We start from the raw sequence: 18,908 nt of genomic DNA on the forward strand, positions 1-18,908 counted from the left end.
TCAACTTTTTATGAGAGTGAACTTGACAGCATTGTGTCTGGGTAACTTGACTAATACTGCGTTCACACTGCTGCCCCGACAATATCCCGGGTATATGAACCCTGGCATATTCTCGGGTCGACCAAGTTCACACTGAGCCCGGGTCTGGCAACATCACAAGAGGAGCTTTGATCGGCTTTTCTTGTGATGTCGATTTTTTATTTTTATTTTTTTTTTAAAAAAAAAATGTTTTTTAACCTTTCAATAGTTTTCAGCGAAACCGGAGTTGAAAAACCCGGGTCTCATCGTTCAGACTGGCATCTACCCGAGAATAACCCTTCAAAAGACCCAGGTTCAATTCCTGGGTCATCTGACCCAGGCAGATGCAGGGGACCCCACTCACACACAGCCTCGACCCAGGTTCTATATTATATTACCTGTGAAGTAGCTGTTTGTGAATTAATTAGAGTGTACTAGATTTATTGCAAGTTATGCAGAAATAGAGTTTGCTCACTCATAAGCCAGTAGCTCTCTATCAGAAAACAGTGACCAATGACTCATGAAGCCCAGTGACAGGATAGATAGAATCACAAAATAACGTCTATGTGACGTAATAGGTTTCGCTGGGACACAAACGAATAGAAGATAGAGCTAGATATTGATAAAACAAAGTATTAACTCTCATGCGGTCATACTCCAAGGGTAAATTACAACATTTGATTTCTCATGAAAGCAGTTTTGTGTTACATCCTATCTTAGGGGTGCCAATTCCTAAAAAAAAAAAAAAGCCAATATCAAGAATATAGAGGTAGATACTGAATATTAAAAATCATCACATCAGTTTTTTGTGGTTTTAAATTTACTACGCAATTATTAGCAATTTTTTAGCAAATTAAATAAAATTGCAACATAAAATAAAAATCATCACAGCAGACAAACCAAACAATGAGTCCATGATCTGGTTTATTTCTACATTTATGACTGTAATCTACTGCAATGAAGGACTAAAATTGATGGGATCAAATCATATTTCAGTGTCATAGCCTGAAATTGCCTCATTATTTCTGTGTAAAATAAGTGCCTGAATGACCCCCAATCCTGTCTCCGAGGGCAAACCTCACAGAGGTTAAACCTTGACAGCTTTAGAAGCCTCTTTGTTAGCTGTCTTGTCAGGTAGAATCCATTTTCCAGAAGACATATTGTATATGCTGACAGTCCGTTACTTTCAGCCATATAAGGCAGGATTTTGTCACGCTGGAGTCTCCAATTAGCCTAAATCAGAAAGAAGAAAAAAATAAAGGCTTAGAGTTATATTATAAAAAGCATGTGATGATGTATTGTGCAAAGACATAATAAATGGAGATGTTGTTTTATTGATGGGCTAATAGGATTATCAATGGCCTGTAAATTAAGAAAAAACTAAACGACTATATAGTAACAAGTATATTTTAGAGTCAACCCAAATCATATCGAGTACAATGGTTATGGCTCCTGCATGTTTTTCGCATAACAGTCGCAGTTAAAGAGGACCTGTTGCCTACACCCACTGGAGGCAGCCATTTTGTCGGTGGTACCAATATTCATAAGAATGCAGCCTTGGGAGTATATTTACTAAACTGTGGGTTTGAAAAAGTGGAATGTTGCCTATAGCAACCAATCAGATTCTAGTTAGCGTTTATTTAGTACATTCTACAATAAATTCTAATTTGATTGGTTGCTATGGGCAACATCTCCACTTTTTCAAACCCGCAGTTTAGTAAATATACCCCCTGAGTTCACCAGGTGCCAATAACCTCCATTAGTCACTGTTTGTGAGATAAGCAGCTTTTTCTTGTGCTGTCCCTGAACTATATGTGCTAATAAACATAACTTAAAGCAGGGTTTTCAAAACCCTGTCCTCAGGGACCCCTAACAGTGCAGGGTTTCCATATCGCCTTGCTGGGGCACAGGTGTATTCATTACTGACCGACACATTGTAACAGATCCACAGGTGGTCCTAATTATGTCACATGTGATCCGGAAAACCTGCACTGTTGGGGAGCCCTGAGGACTGGGTTTGGGAAACCCTGACTTAAAGGGTGTCACTGTGGAGTGAGAGAGACATGTGAAACGGTGACTTTTCTTTTTTTTTGATGAAATACAAGCAATGTAAAATTGCGGATAATGACCTTATGGTAAGAGATCACTGTGTGTACAGGCTGGCAGCAAAGACTATATCCCTCTTGATAAGCTGTGAGGCGGCATCCATCTTGGCACACAGCGTGGCATCTCCGACCAGTCGCGCAGCAGAACGCACGTCCCTGCACGCTTCATCCAATCGCTGAACGCAACGCACAATCAGGCCCTCCTGGATGTCTGTTAGCGTCATAATCTCAGAGAAGGGCTGGAATAGATAGAGTATTGTAAAATATATAATTTATGTAGATATATACATACATACACACACATTATATATATATATATATACACGCACACACACGCACACAGATACCTACCCACACAGTTTTGATCATCCTATCCACTTAAACTTCATTCCCCCCAACCCCCTCTCAAATCCTACAGCCTCATTATAGGACAGGTGTCACCCAATAGAGTCCCACCTGGAGTTTGATGCTACATACAAGAGACTATGATATTTGTGTGTATTATAAACAAACCCCTTATAATCCCCACGCCCGTCTCCTGACCTCACCCCCCATATTACTTCCCACTCACCAGATGATGATGCCTTACCATGCCACGTGCCCATTCGTATACAACCTCCGTCAGGCCAAACTTGTACTGTGCCACAAAGTCTTCCACAGACTCCCTGAGACCGCACTCCCGCTGAACCAACGCCAGTTGCTCAGCCAACTCACGCACCTTCTTGACACCCTGTGTATGACCAATAAACACATTTTGCTTTCTATATCATCCTCAGTGTGATTGGACGAACAGTCCACTGATCATGAATTCAACAGGGTCTTGACAACATGTGCCATGTCCTTTAAATGTCAAATTTTCAGGGGGAGAATAGATAAAAGGGCTCAACATGTGTGACGGGACACAAAGGTCCTAGAATCTGTTTTTAGGCCCAGAGGAGAGTCAAAAAAGTGTTTGAAAAAGATGGAGATGTTGCCTATAGCAACCAATCACATTCTAGTTATTATTTATTTAGTACATTCTACAAAACGATAGTTAGAATCTGATTGGTTGCTATAGGCAGCATCTCCACTTCTTCAAACCCGCAGCTTGATAAATTTATGCCTTGGGATCTAAAAACATTAGTGTACTGCATTAGTGTTTGCACATCCACGTTTGCTCTGGTCTTACCTGCTTTAGCGTGTCAGTGAGCCGTGGTTCACACTGAGTCTTATGCTGGAACACCAGACAAGAGAGCAGGGCCGCGATCTCCTCAGGGGCGAGGGGCGACAGGGCTCCATCCAGGACCAGCTCCGTAACCAGCAGCTCGTGGCTGCACACCTCACAGGCCACCCGGCCCTTTAGCTGCACAGCACCACCGCCATCTATGTACTGCAGAGTGCGCAGGACCTGACGACAGTGGAGGGAAACATTTTTGTTTAGCTTTCCTTTCCTTATTGAATCAGGCCTATAGAATTTAGGAGTACTTCCTGGTCCTAAGCTGCCATCTGGTACTCTTTACATACTGTACCTTTTCTAAGTTTTACTAGTTGTTTTTGTTTGCTTGTTTTGCATGTTTGCTTATTCGTGACCTATTTTTCAGGACAGCTTTTGTTCATCTCCACAAGTGGCACTTACAGGGACTTATTGGTGCATACTGGGACATCTTGATAGTACTCTTCAATGACACATCTTTGTACCTGCCATCCCAGTAACGTTTGAAAAATCTCATATAATGGTGAGAACCATGTCCAAAACCTCGTTATTACTCCTCACATTATATACTTAATATGTCATCCTCAAACTATGAAACTAGATTCCAATAATGAAGATATCAGTTGCAGCCATTAGTCTATATAACAGGTTATCAGTTCTATATCGTTGGGGCCATTCGTAGTGCCTAACGATAGCATCACCAAGCCATTTGCAGTATTCAGTGGCAGTAAATATAACATACCCTGCACTACACACTAACAATGTGATACTTTCCTTATTACACTGGCCTCCATTTCTGATAACACTGACGAGATGACACATACTTAGAACAATTTCTGGATTTGCTATTGTGATGATCACCAAAAGAGATTTTTTTTTATAACAACTTGGGCTAATAAAGTTTTTTTTAGCCATCCCTCTATTATAGAACACTATATAGCACAATCCTATTACATCTCTAGATATAATAATTATATAGACTAATCGCTGCAACTGATATCTTCATTATTGGAATCTAGCTTCAAAGTTTGAGGATGGCACATTAAGTATATAATGTGAGGAGTCAGAACAAGGTTTTGGACATGGTTCTCAACATTATATGAGATTTTTCAATCTGCCTCACAGAAGAAATATATCATACATATATACCCGTATACAGAAGGGTTCTAAAATTGTATACCATTATATATGACTGGCTTCCATGAAGGGTTTATTTTTAACTCTTAACTACTTATTTTCACACTTATGTCAGTCTCTTCGTTTTTATATTTATGGACTGGAGAGCCTCAATAACCAACTTTCTTTGGGTGATTTGTGTCAACATTTGTTCTCTTGTTGTATCTATTTAGTTGTGAGAGTACCCCTCATACTATACCTTTCATTTATTTGCAAGGTGTGTGTGTGTATACATATATATATATATATATATATATATATATATATATATATATATATATATGTATTATTGAGGATAGTCCTACCCCTTGATCCCAGTAACATTGCCATCCATGACTCAATATCTGTACCTACTAGACCTAGTAACTCTTTGTGCCTAGTGAATCATTGCACCCGCTGATCCCCGGGAGTCCCTATTGCTTACATTGATTCTCTGCTCATACTCAGGCAAGAGGCTCAATGACTGCTCGGAGGTGAGGAAGCGGAGGCGTTCCAGCTCGTCTAGGACATGTGATCTCTTCTCCAGACGGAGATACTAAGAGAAAAAAAAAAAAGACGGGAGGAGCGATGAGAGTATTACAGGTTAGCTCAGTGCTCATATTATATATGGAAGTCATTGATTTAAATCACCTGGGAGGTAAATCGGGGGCTCTTAGGGCAGTTAAACCCTCTTAATGCTCCTTCCAATCTCTTGATCCTGCTAACGGCCTCCACCACATCGATCTCCTTCAACTGGAGATCATTAATGGGACACAGGGACGACAGTGACCCTGGAGGAAGGTCTGCCAGCCGAGAGAGCTCCTGAGTCACACCAGACATAGCGGGGCCCGGAGGGTCATTCCTGTGGGTACATTTGAAATGGATACGGATTTGTTTAGTAGGAAAAGGCTTTAAAAAGGAAAGGAGTTTTAAAGAAACATTGGAGAGGTGCTGGTAGAAGGGGAGAGAGAAATGGGAAATTCATAAATGGGAAATATTAGCGAATTTACATGGGTGGAGATAACGCCAGAGCCAGTTACCTGAAGCGGGGGGTCTGGCTCCTGGTGACATCATCCAGAACTTTATCAGCATGGACCCTCAACGTCTTCCCAGTTATCATGAGAATGTCTGTGGGGCGGAGCTTGAGAAGTGTGCAGTCACATGGCCCTAGAGAGGGAGGGGCAATCTTTCAATATGACAGGATACCATATTTTTTGTCTCTTTCCTTCATCTTGCTCCAACAGCTTCCAGGCAATTTTCTTTCTCGCTTTTCCTCCATTAAGTCTCTATATCAGAGACAGACACCTGGGACTCTCAAGCTGTTGTAGACTTCCTTTTTCCTCCCATCCCACTACTTATCCTCCCTCTCTCTTTCGCCTTCCTCCAAATATTAAATCCAATATATTCCCCTTTCTTGGAGTCAGTACCTTCTCCAGAAGCTGTGTGCACAAACCCATTTAAGCCCTCGCTTACCCTCAGGTCGGAACACTTTGCCCATCAGTAGATCATCGGGGCCGGGTGCCCTACTCTCCTTCTCTCCTCGTTCCACTAAGGCAACGCCAGCATCTCGCTTCTTCTCGCTCAGCACCAAGGTGGTGTAGACCCTGTTGGCGGCATCTGAGGACACCTGTGGGATCAAACGAGATGGCTAATTGCATTAGACAAAGCCCCCAAGCCTATCATTGCCTCTGGGTTGACTGCTACCTGTAGAATCACCCCAGGTACCCATGGGTGATACTCGGTACTGATGATGATGATGCGCCCCACACTTAGACACTTCATTCCGTTGATGGACTCTACCACCCTTTTCTGGAGGAGACAAGGACATACGTAAGACAGAGTATTGTATAACTGGACATCTTAAACTTTGAACATCGTTCACCTTTCAAAGAACAACATACCTCTCGTTTTAATTCACTTTACTGTTGAACTCAAGAATTAGTGTTAAACATATAATAAATGAAAAATTGGGGATGAGTATAAAATAATAAAACATGAAAGAAATTGATAACCAATTAGTTTGAAAGCCCCTACTTCACAGCAATAAACATCTTACCAAATATTCAGAAAAGAAGCAGAATCTATAGATTGTGATGGCTCATCAACAGGGCAGTTTAGAAGACTCACATGCACTGGTAAACAAAGAACCCTAATCTTGGGCCGTGAAGTGTCAAACATGTAATAAAAAACAAACACACTCTGTATCATTACACTGTAGTCTCTGGGCATATTCAAAAAGTCTTTACACACTCTAGAACTGCTCCAGACATCTGCACTTCAAGCTCCGCACTGGGCATTGTCAGACTCTTACCTGTAGAGTTTGCCTGCTGTAGATCAGCTCCTGTACAGTGACAAAATAGTCTTGGAGGTCTGCCAGGTCCCCGGAACATTCAACATCACCCATGTCTCCGAGAGTCTTGGTGAGGACCTTTATACGTTGCTCATGGGCCTGTCAAAATAAACTATATTGTTGGCGCACACCCTGTAGTGGCCTGCAGATACTACAATGCTCTCATGCTGGAGGGGGAAGGGGGGGATTTTCTGACTCACTGGATTAGGTCACGTGATAACCCTATCAACTCCCGCCTCACTGTGTCACCCAATGAGCTGCACCTCAGCTGTGCACCTCAATAAATAAGAAGTTACCTTGCTGTCTTTTTGTGTTCTGGCTTCTGCGAAACTTCTCTTCATCATGTCCTCCACTCTCAACGCCTCGACGCGGAGGAGATTCAGGATCATGGAATAAGTGAGACGGAACTGAGACTGCAGCTGAGTGGGCTTCCCCTGAATGTGAGAGATCGGAGTGGAGATGCTGTGACCCATACTGGGGAGGGACGTTGAAAAGGATCAAAGAGGGAAAGCAAAAATACAGTTTGGGAAGTGAGAGAAAGAACAAGATAGATACCAACTAAAATAAGTCTTACCTCATCAAACCCGGTGGTCCTCGTCCCCAATTCCCTTCCTATCACTCAGCTTTTTTCCACAATTTTCCCCTCTCTCCCCCAGTCCTTACCAGCATCATCTTGTGCAGATCACTCATGTCCGGCACGTCCGATTTACACAGTATTATCACCATCCCAGTACTGTCCAGTCCTCGGCGTCCAGCACGGCCAGCCATCTGTATATATTCCCCTGTAGATAGACACTTTGCTTGTTACTGTACTGTAAAAGAACCATCCAACCAAGCACCAACTGGTCCAACATGAATAGTCTTGTGACACAAATAAATCTGGAAAAGTTCTTTAGTTAAGATAGATAATTGTGAGTCCCTTAACTGGCTAAGGACAAGCTGGTAGCCCTCCGCAATTACATATTCAAGGTTCAGTAGCTCTCCGTGTTCTGTTCTCCAACAGACTTTAATAAAGAGCCTGTATCAGCAATACAACTGTTGTTAGGCTTTTAAGATACACTACTTACGGACCATATGTAAATAAGCCACTTCAAAAGGATAACAGGCATCTGGCCAGTGCTACTTAAATGACAACCCCTTGCCAATGCTGTACCTACTTGATTTTTAGAGCATATTGTGCGCTTTTGCTGACACAGGACATCCACCCACATACAGCCTGTTGTATACATGTCTGGATTCCTCACTGTAAGATAGGTTGTTTGGTCCAGTATGTGAAATGCTATAGAGACACAGCTAGCTCCACTAAAACAATCGGCAGTGTTTGGGATTTATTTATTTTTAAACTACACGACCTTGGTACATTTAGAAATGGCTCTACCCATACAGCTGTTCTGTTTTGCAGCTGCTTATTGTCAGAGCACCTCATGTAGTGTTAGAAGCATTTGTACACTGAGCATATGTAGAAAAAGACTCATGCAAAAAAAGCTTATGTGTATATGAGAACTAGAGAACAATAGTATTTGTACCAGGCATATGTCAGGTACTGTGTACAATTATGCCTAACTATAGCATACAGACATGGCTTGACAGTGTTAGTAGTAAATGCAACCAAATTACCTTATTCATAAACCCAAAGTTGCATTTACTATATAAAATATAATTCAATTCAAACACCACCACCTCCGTTGTTTACCCTTTTAAAACTATGTATATATAGCCGCAATGCTAATAAAGTACTATCAATACACAGAGAGCCAATCGGAAAGGGCTTGATAGCGCTGCTGATTATCCCCATCATTGTGTATTCTCCCACCAGCCATCCAGAACCCGTAAGAGATACGGCTCTGAAGAGGCGTCAAGGTATAATTATGTTGCAGCTCTGTGAACGTGCCCTTACTGTATTCAGCTTATACTTGATTGCCCCAGTCTGCCCTCCAGTCGTAAGTCTACAAATGCAAAAATCTACATACGGATGCGTTTTTTAAGTATGGAAGTGCGAGTCTTACGCTAATATAGATGGCGTAAGACCACCGCTAAATGAGCCCCATATTGTCTATATACGTAACATACCAGGTGTCAGGTCTCTGAAGTTTGAGCCGTCGTGTTTTCTGATCGAATCAAAGACCACGGTACGGGCTGGCATGTTAACCCCCATAGCAAAAGTCTCTGTGGCAAACAGGATCTGAGAAACACAGAGGGACATTTATAAAATATACACACTGCAGTTATTGGAAATTTAATAACGTGTTCAATATTATGCAAACAATTTTTCTATACCAAGTCTCTAACTCTGCACTATTTAAAAGAGATTTCCATTTATTTTGTAGTACCTGTTCCCCAACTGATAAAAAGAAGATTTGCATGACTGTCAGCTCATAACTTGACATAATATACAAGTTGCTTAATATAAAATGGGTTCAATAACATTCACTGTCCGTGTATTATAATTCTGTCTTTAAAGGGGCATATTCAATTGTTGGCGGAAACGCCGAAAATCTTGCGCTGTTTGTTTAATTTCAAATCCATTGTGGTGGTGTATAGAGCCCAAAATATGAGAATTGTGTCGATGTCCCAATATTTATGGACTTGACTGTAAGTTTTACCCATATACGTATTGAATTTTATGCTAAAATCAGCTTAAAATCATGTATATTAAAAGGTTTATTTCCCTTATAAACCCTCATGACCGTAACTATTTTGTATCTTTTTTTCCAGAAAACCATGGAAATATCATCATGGAAGAGATTGTGTTTCTGCATTAAAAGACAACTATTAATCAGGCCACACGTTGCCACATCAGCAGTAGTATCGATCGTTTGCACACATTCCGCAGAGTGTGAGTGCTGAGTACAATCCCCAATAAACATCTAAATGAGTCCTCACAGGGTCATATCACACCAGACATGCAGATATAGCGACAGCACTATACAAGTGGTACACACCAACCTTAACAAGGCCCCGGCTGAATAACATCTCCACCACTTCCTTCAGGATGGGCAGGATCCCACTGTGATGGATCCCAATACCTCTCTTTAACAGGTCCAGCATGTGCAGTACCTACAAGAACAACATACGGCAGGTTTAATCTCCCTTCTGTTCCTTCAGCTCACCAGGCATGCTGGGATTTGTCGTTCCTCACATTTAAACCTTACATAGCAACAAGCCCATATGTGTAAACAGTATACCTATTAAAGTGAGTATCTGATTGGTTACAGACAGCACATGTAATAAGCACTACATATTAGATACATTAACACACAGACCTGGGGAAGCTGGCGATCGCCCCCACGCAGACGGCTCAGGCACTTGTTGTAATATGTTTGGACTTCGCTCCGTTCTGCCGCTGTGCACAAGTCTACGGTGGTCAGAGATGAAGCGTTCTGCTCACACCGGGAACGTGAGAATGTGAAAACCACAACAGGGAGGGCGTCCCGCTGCCGGAGAGAATGTATCAGAGACAGCCACGTCCCCTTATCCTGTGGAGACAGATAGGACACTATGTGCCACACAACTCATTATCACCGAGTTCTGTGCTCCGATATTGTGTGACCCATCTCAATCATGCATTATGTGCTCTCATATAGATTATCTGTGTGACCCGTCTCAATCATGTCATTCTGTGCTCGGATATAGATTATCTGTGTGACCCGTCTCGATCATGTTATTCTGTGCTCTCATATAGATTATCTGTGTGACCTGTCTCGATCATGTTATTCTGTGCTCGGATATAGATTATATACGTGACCTGTCTCGATCATCTCATTCTGTGCTCCGATATAGATTATATGTGTGATCCTTCTCAGTCATCTGATTCTGTTGTCTGATATAGATTATATGTGTGCTCTGTAATCTCATACACTCCTCTGCTGTCACTCACATGCCCGGCTCCACCCCCATGAGGGTGTTTGGCTCCAAACGTCTGGGAGTACTTAGATGATCGCTCCTTCTTTGCTTCAACCGCAGCATAATATCTGAGGAAATATACCAGATTTTCTCCTAATCAGGATATGGGTTGTACGAACCTTATTATGAATTACCCATAAAACATCATTACTCTCTTGCTTAACACCAATATTAGAAAAACATTTTTCATCAGGGAAATAAGCTTGTAAAATCCACAATAATGACATCGCCACATCTTACTAGAGTATAGGTAGGACTGGGAGAACTTGCTTCAACATTTATGTTATCCAACATGTATCACCTACAGCAATGATGGGCAACAGGAAACACTCTTCCGCTTTATTCATGGGGGGGATGAGGGGTTCCTGCCATGTTTTCACCAATGTAACCCCATAAAAACGCCTGTCAGGTCCACGTCAAAAAAGATGGTGCTTTAAACCATAACATATTTTGCCCCTCAAGTTGGCAAATCTACCTGTGCCTGTCACAATGCATTCTGGGATCAATGCCCAGCGACTATCCCGAGTCTGTGAATGACAAACCTTACCCTTTGGTCTGGAAGGCTCCAGATGCATCTTGCAGCAGGAAAAACTGATTCTGTGTTTTCTGACTGTTCCCTGTGTACAGAAAATGCTCCAAGGGGACCGGCCTCCGCGTCGTGCTGATCACATAAAGTTTCCTCTTCTTAATTCTCCTGCATGGATTTTAATACACAATGAGATAGTAACCCAACAAAACCCTGTAGGAGGGTAACAATGACCACACCCACTGTCATTTTAATGGTTAATTTAGTAGTTTTAGTCCAACCTGGTCATCTTACGTGGGCGCAATACTTACAAATAGCCATGGCCGTCTTTGAGCAGCCTCTCTCTTCACGAAGGAGTAGTGACATCACAGAGGCATAAAGCACTGAAGTACCTCCTGCCGCTGTGATGTCACTAGCTAGTAGCGAATCAATAGGCAGGATGTTTGTTCCGCCCACAATATGACTGCCTTCACTGTGTGTAGGAGCCTGCCCCACTTTAAACAGAATTTAAAAATAGCAAAGCTATTAAATATTGTAAAGGCATCATCATCACCATTTATTTATATAGCGCCACTAATTCCGCAGCGCTGTACAGAGAACTCGCTCACATCAGTCCCTGCCCCATTGGGGCTTACAGTCTAAATTCCTTAACACACACACAGACACAGACAGACAGACACAGACTAGGGTCAATTTGTTAGCAGCCAATTAACCTACCAGGCAGACTAATATTCAAATAACAAAAGCGTATGTAAACTTGGCCATGTATTTCATTAGGAAAAAAGTAATTTTTTTGTTAATACATTTAGTGCTTTATAATCTATAAAAAGGACTCTGCTAAAGCTCACCCGATCCAGTCTGCGAACTCCAGGGTGTTGGGAACTGTGGCGCTCAGTAAAATGATGTTCACGTGATCCGGCAGCATTATAAGAACCTCCTCCCATACAACGCCACGCTGTGGGCGGAGTGGCAAGTGGCGTTAGAATGGGATTTTGGGTGGAACATAAGTAAGGTGTATAAGCGGAGACACTTACCTCTGCATCATTAATGTAATGAACCTCATCAAAGATCACCCATTCCAAGTCTCGAATGACATCAGAACCGTTGTACAACATGGACCTGGGTGGAGAAAGTGTGACGGGTGATTTGGCAGCAGAAAACATATGAGGAAGTTGGAAGGCAGAGAAGAGGGGGATACAAGGTTAAATAGAAGTAGGAGTTAATGCAAGAGAGTGAAAGGTTGCTGGAGGAGAATAAGCAGAAGACAACACATGGTCATTTACACAAGGCAAACAAATGTCCTTATTGTATCTCACTGCATCTGCATGTTAGCACCTTCTTGGTGACCCAGGTTGGTGAGGAAAACAGTAGATGGCCGATTTTCAAACTAAATAAGGAGCAGAATACGCAGACTTGGAAGTGTTCTCTCCATGTGTCATCGTCATTTCCTCCACCAGGGGAGTGTGGAGGTTTATATTCATTTTCATAAATATATGCTGCTACAAATGTTTGTTAAAGAAACAAACAAAAACAAAACACATATCCCCCTTCCTCCACAGTATACTCATGAAAGGGTCAGGTAACTAGAGTGCTCAATATGGACACACTTATGCTGGACACACTGCAATTCTAATCCAATGATAAGCTCTGGAAGTGCTGATGCTGGATAGCTCTGCCAGATATAAACATCCCTCAAGCAATTGTTTGGTTTGTACTCATGTATCCTGTATCCAATCTCTCTAAAGGTGCCGTACCAATGACACCCCTTCTCCACTAGAACATTTCCAGTACCTGTCAAAAGAGGACAACATGGCTGTTTGTAAGGACATTGGATCAGTAACAAGTGGTGTGGATAAGAGATCCTGGACCAAAACCAAGTGGAGAGAGAAGACAACATGTACTAGTGGTCAAGAATATTGAAGAACACCATCTTACCTTAAACAGAAATACTATAAACATAACGGTAAAGGACAAATCAACAACAAAATTAAAGTGTTCAGATGTGAACAATGAAAGGAAAATACAATGTTATCCTAACATTCCACTGCAGTTCTGTTACAGAGTAAATTACTACTCCCCACTCCATTACAAACAGCCCCTCCCACAGTGCCCCAAATGGATATCATACAGGTCAAAGAGCTTGTTCTGTAGGCATCTGAATGGCTGTGACATCACTGACCCTGCCCATGTGTATGAAGCAAGCAACCCACATAGTACACCTCTACACAGCAAGTCTGCAAAGCTGTCACTCCAACACTACCTGCTTAGTTAGAGAAGCCCATCCTCCCTGACACAGAAACGTGCTGCAGAGGAGTGAAAGAGAGTATGGTGGACTTATTTTATATAAACGCACAGGTTAATTCATGTTCAGTTCAATCGTACACAGCCTTTGATATATATACTAACGTCTAATAGTGGCTTTATATACACTTAAACAGTAATATAGTATACATATATACCTTAGGATCTCTGTCGTCATGATGAGACACGCTGCCCCAGTATAGAGTTGGACATCTCCTGTAATCAGACCGACATCTCCAAATGTGATCTTGAAATCCCGAAACTTCTGATTGGATAAAGCCTTGATGGGGGAGGTGTATATAGTTCTAGGGAACAAGATGTACGGAGGGCGATTTAAAGCCAGCCTCTAACTTGTAGGAGTGACGCTCAAAGCTGCATACCAAAACATTATCCACAGAGCTGCACACAACACACACTCACCGGGTCATGTGCTTCAGAGACAACGCTATAGCATACTCAGCGACCACCGTTTTCCCCGCGGATGTGTGAGCAGCAATGAAGACAGAGGAACCAGACTCCAAGCACTGAATAGCCTTCTTCTGAAAGGGGTCCAGTTCAAATGGGTGCTGCAAACACAGTAAATTTGTAGCATAGCATGGTATTTATATCATGTTGTATACATCTAAAATACATATCCAGAATACACACATCTCACACTGAAAAAACTTTAATTCATGCACTCATCTCCCACATTGACTACTGCAATTCCCTCCTTACTGGTCTTCCTCAAATCAGACTTTTATCCCTCCCTACTATCTATTTTGCACGCAGAAGCTAGATTGATTTTCCTTGCAAATCATTCTTCCACTGCTGAGTCACTCAGTCTCTACATTGGTTGCCTGTTTTTCAACTAATCCAATATAAAATTCTTCTACTAACATACGGCCATCAACAAAACTGCACAAGACTTTTATCGTGCTGCACCCACTTTGAGGAATTCCCACCCTCTCCCAATAAGAATTTCCTCTGGTCTCCAAACCTTCAAGCGTTCCCTGAAAACCCAATAAAAATGCTACGTCAGGAATTTCTTAATCCATATTCAGTAAAAATACTTCCCCTGACACTAACAATGGATTCCACATTCTAATCCCGGTGCATCGTGATTTCTGGGAACCTAAATATTCTGAGTGTTCAACTGGTGAATACCTGGGGGTAAATGAGTCAAGCTGCGAGTTTCTGGTTTGGTTTGAAAAGTGGAAATGTGTTGCCTAAAGCAGCCAACCAGATATTAGCTATCATTTATTTAGTACATTCTACCAAATGATAGCTTGAATCTGATTGGTTGCTATAGGCAACATCTCCACTTTTTAAACCCGCTGGAAACTCACAGCTTGATACATTTACCCCCAGGACTGCCTTGGGGAACTTGACACATGTGATACCTATGGACTTAGCATACATTTCACTGTACACACAATTTATCTCCCACCTTAAAAGCCAGCTCTGGGATGCGCTTGTAAAAATCGTCTACAGGGGAATTACTGTCCAGAGGAACAGACCATTGCTCCTGGGGGGCTTCTGGTGGAGGTGAGGTTGGAGGAGCGGGCGCAGGACTCGATGTTGTCTGAGGGAGAGAAATTAGAGTGGGACAGTTTTTATTCTTTAGAAAAGAAGACATTCAGCAAGTGATTCCACATGACACCAATTTCTAGTGGTGATAAAGCATGTATACATATGTCAGCAGGACGACACATCCCAGAATCCTTTAGTAAAGTCCTGTGGATGTTACAATGCACCGACGGCTACAGCAGAGTTGCACAACCCCGTAGAATTCTAGAATATGTTTTTGGGGTCCTCCTATTTTCAAATATGCTGTACAATCTACTAGAAATTGACTCTTTTGAGGCCCCAACTAAAAGAATTCAGAACATAACTTGGTATACACTCTAATCATCTAATTGGCTAAAGGTTGGTCTAGTCCGTAATCTTCATAATCCTCTGATTGGCTAAAAATCGCTCTAGTCATCTGAAAGTGCTAAAGAACTGATTGGCTACAAGTCAGGCTATGGCATTCCAATGTCTGTTGTGCCCATAAATTAAATGTCGCAGACACTTTGTGTGTACACATATTTTATCCTCATAATCTTGGGAGTGCATACGCTACATTTTCCTGCATGCGGTATTAGATTCAAGTTAATCAGGATAATATAAATCAGGTGCACAAAGTGCCAGGGTGACACACTCTGTGAATGTGCTAATGTCCTGACTGGCAGACGGCTGGTTAAGCCTTGTGAACACACAAGACATCCCTGTTTTTCTGACCTCCACACCCAGCTCTTCCAGGCTGTTTGTCCTAGGGAGAACCTCCGACTTTGCCGCGTTAGCCTTGTTTTTCCCTTTCACGTCATCCTCGTCCTCACTCGAATCTCCCAATGTAAAATCTTCCAGAGTCCCCAGCATGCTGGCGAGAGGGAGAACCCCGGGGGCCTGCAAGTTATCTGCCAAGGAAAAAAAAAGGAGGCGCCTGCCCAATTATTACATGGGTCCCTGCGGGTAAATATAGATCTCAACCTAACGTGGATCCGTCACCTATACACGGCGGTGGCAGTGATTTCTGGTCAATAGACAGACTATTGTCATAGTTACTGGTTCAGTCCACAGAATAGCTGCCTCCACTGGGCGTCGGCGATGGGATTGCCTGAATGCCATCACCATTTTAAAGTAAACAATCCTAAATATGCGTCAGGGTTCTTTCAGATGGATGTAAGCTTCATATTGGTCTGTTCAGGTCACGTTAACAAATACCAAATTAAAGCAAATGAGCAAAGGGGAATTTGATCACAAAATAGTATCTATACTATGGGATAGCAGATTAAAGAACTCTTAGGGGCATATTCAATTGTCGGCGAAAACGCCGACAATCTCGCGGTCCGCTCATTATTACCGTAGATTATAGTTACTACGGTAATAATGCGCAGAAAAACCGTGAATATGGTAATTTTCTCGCTGGATTTCAGCTCGCAGCTCCCTGAGCCGCGAGCTGAAATCCAGCTAACTACTACCGTAATAACGGTAGTAGTTTTTACGCGGCGGGACAACCGGTCAATTGAATATGCCCCTTAGTGCCTAGGGAAGTGGGAAGAACTTGCCTAAAATCAGCTGTTCTAACAACCAAAAACATTGTAGTTTAATATTTTGTACTTATTAATAGTTTACAAATCTGTTAACAGCAATAAATATTGAGACTTTATATTTTTTGGGTTCATACAGAAATTGGTTCCATGTCACCTCTGCATGTACTATATATGTGTAAATGATAGGACTTTACTTCATAATATATTGTTTTGATTGAGACATTATGTGAAATCTATAGAATTACTCATGAAACGCAAAGAGTGATGGTTACCTGACTGCTTGAAATTCATGCCGTGTTTCCATCCAGGAGGAACAGTTAAGAGATCTATTTAGGTAAAGAGAAAAATGATCAGTATGAGTCCTCTAGGTCACCCTCATACCCACTGGTGTTTTTAACAGGTGTTTTAATGCTATTAAGATATCTAAAATGGGTGCGACACTAGAAACCCTTTTTCTGGTGTCACCATACCCTCTGGTGTTTTTATTACCTTTACATTCCGTTTGAGTTCCAGTTTTTATAACGTATATTTTTTTTATTTTTACCATGGGTAAAAGCATTGGGGAAGCCTAGAGTAACAACACAAGAATGTCAAACAGGTTTCTGTTTTACATGCGTTTTTGCACGCAAAACATTGCCAGTGGTTTTGAGATCACACTGTTGATTAGGAACTGCGTTTCCTCTTTCTGCTGCAAGGAATTTCTCAGACAACAGTCTATAGTTGAACAGGTATTACATTAATCTCATAAATAATTTTACAATTTGTCTGAGTGAGTTTAAAAATTTCACAAAATATGTTGCTCAATATTAAACTGAATCCGAAGAGTAATATAGACATTAAACAGTAGCTAAATTCTAAATCATTTTCTGTCATTTTAATGGTCTCCTGTTTAGTAAAACTGCGAGGAAATCAGGACTCGGGTTTGGTTGTCTGAATTCTAAGAACGTAACCACTGAAGTCCTGAATAAAAAACAATTTAGCCAAATCTTGAACCAAATCATGATGTGTGTTATGAGGTTCGGTAAAGCCAAAATATCCAACCCAGACAATCGTTGTAATTTAGGGATTTAAAAACTGTATAAACTATGTCCGTCCTTTTTTATATTTTCACTTATAAATATTTAAGGGAGTTTGTTGTGGGTCGAGCCTGTTGTCCATGATACTGCAGGCAATATTGAACTAGGAACCAGTTATAGCACTTGGGCAGAGTTGGACGCAAAACAGAAGATTACTCTTACAATACGTCATTATCAGCAGCAAGAATTTGCCCCTGCTCTATAGCAGGTGGAAACGTTACAACTCCTAATCGGTGTTACTGAATGAGCCGCATTTGCATAAACACGTCTTTACAGTATTTGGTCAATGTTAGAACGCCCTATCCTTCCTGTTCCCGCCTCTCCAGGTGGAATGGATAGGCTGCATTCCCAAGCCCACAGAATGGTGTAATCTATAAGTGCCTTCAATGTAGGTTTATATAGGTTAGATATGTCACCTTTGTTAAAGTCCAGGGCTTCATCTTCATCAGTAATGGCCTTTATCTGCTCAAGAGTGGGTTCATCCATTCCACCTGTGAATGAATAAAAGATGGTCGGACAAGGGAGAGGGCCATGATGGATTAGCTAAAACGACAGCTGTCTATTTGGTAAATACATATATTTCTGCCCACTTACCAGGCCAGAAAGGGAAGTTGGAGGTACTGCCCCTGACAGACTGTGACGGAGGCCCTGGAGGGCGCCGGAGGGAGAGCGAGTTCTGAGCAGAGAGACCAGTGTGGTCTACAGAGACCTGAGAAGAATGGATATAATTAGAGAATAATGGATATTTGCTGTTTAGCGAGACCAGTTATCTCCTACATATCTGTTGATTTGGTTATAGAGACTTCCTAAAACTCACGATCAACCATGGAACAATGTCTTATTAGCAGATAGTTATGCGAGATGAAAGCGTAAATTGTGTAGGTGTGTATGCATGAATCAGCAGGCTCATCAGGACTTCCAATCATTCAAGACATTGTTAGAGACCTTGCATATGAAGTATGACTGTATAGGAGTGTACCCAGCTTAACTGTATGAGCTGCTCAACTTTTTGAAAAAAAAAAATGTAAAACACATACCAAGGTGATTTTGATACAAAATACAACTAGTAGACCAGATAACAACGTAACAAAGGCTAAGTGGCTGATGCATGATTAATGAAGGCAGATTCGTTACTTGCAGTGCTGCGCTCTCTATGGTCAACTAATTATTCTATTATCCATTAGGCTACTCTAACACTGATGTTTTTG

The 18,908-nt window shown here is 41.7% G+C and overlaps 1 protein-coding gene across 2 annotated transcripts in view; it reads right to left on the minus strand.

Moving 5' to 3' along the window:
- Positions 1 to 915: 915 nt before the first annotated feature.
- The window catches only part of SKIC2 (SKI2 subunit of superkiller complex), a 31,481-nt gene continuing 13,488 nt past the window's right edge, over positions 916 to 18,908 (minus strand). For both annotated transcript variants that reach the window (XM_075186552.1, XM_075186551.1), the window contains exons 6-31: positions 18,295 to 18,409; positions 18,117 to 18,191; positions 16,897 to 16,950; positions 15,813 to 15,988; positions 14,980 to 15,114; positions 13,971 to 14,116; positions 13,709 to 13,855; positions 12,284 to 12,368; positions 12,098 to 12,204; positions 11,271 to 11,417; positions 10,698 to 10,791; positions 10,084 to 10,296; positions 9,767 to 9,877; positions 8,891 to 9,002; positions 7,484 to 7,602; positions 7,117 to 7,254; positions 6,782 to 6,919; positions 6,175 to 6,279; positions 5,944 to 6,097; positions 5,511 to 5,637; positions 5,122 to 5,332; positions 4,916 to 5,026; positions 3,292 to 3,510; positions 2,713 to 2,853; positions 2,148 to 2,362; positions 916 to 1,251 (exon numbers count right to left, since the gene is read on the minus strand). In XM_075186552.1, coding sequence (XP_075042653.1) covers positions 2,162 to 2,362; positions 2,713 to 2,853; positions 3,292 to 3,510; positions 4,916 to 5,026; positions 5,122 to 5,332; positions 5,511 to 5,637; positions 5,944 to 6,097; positions 6,175 to 6,279; positions 6,782 to 6,919; positions 7,117 to 7,254; positions 7,484 to 7,602; positions 8,891 to 9,002; positions 9,767 to 9,877; positions 10,084 to 10,296; positions 10,698 to 10,791; positions 11,271 to 11,417; positions 12,098 to 12,204; positions 12,284 to 12,368; positions 13,709 to 13,855; positions 13,971 to 14,116; positions 14,980 to 15,114; positions 15,813 to 15,988; positions 16,897 to 16,950; positions 18,117 to 18,191; positions 18,295 to 18,409 — 3,381 coding nt within the window. In that variant the 3' untranslated portion in view covers positions 916 to 1,251; positions 2,148 to 2,161. The remainder of the gene's footprint in view (positions 1,252 to 2,147; positions 2,363 to 2,712; positions 2,854 to 3,291; positions 3,511 to 4,915; positions 5,027 to 5,121; positions 5,333 to 5,510; positions 5,638 to 5,943; positions 6,098 to 6,174; positions 6,280 to 6,781; positions 6,920 to 7,116; positions 7,255 to 7,483; positions 7,603 to 8,890; positions 9,003 to 9,766; positions 9,878 to 10,083; positions 10,297 to 10,697; positions 10,792 to 11,270; positions 11,418 to 12,097; positions 12,205 to 12,283; positions 12,369 to 13,708; positions 13,856 to 13,970; positions 14,117 to 14,979; positions 15,115 to 15,812; positions 15,989 to 16,896; positions 16,951 to 18,116; positions 18,192 to 18,294; positions 18,410 to 18,908) is intronic.

This window comes from Mixophyes fleayi, chromosome 9 (genome assembly GCF_038048845.1).
Source record: "Mixophyes fleayi isolate aMixFle1 chromosome 9, aMixFle1.hap1, whole genome shotgun sequence".
Lineage (NCBI taxonomy): Eukaryota > Metazoa > Chordata > Amphibia > Anura > Limnodynastidae > Mixophyes > Mixophyes fleayi.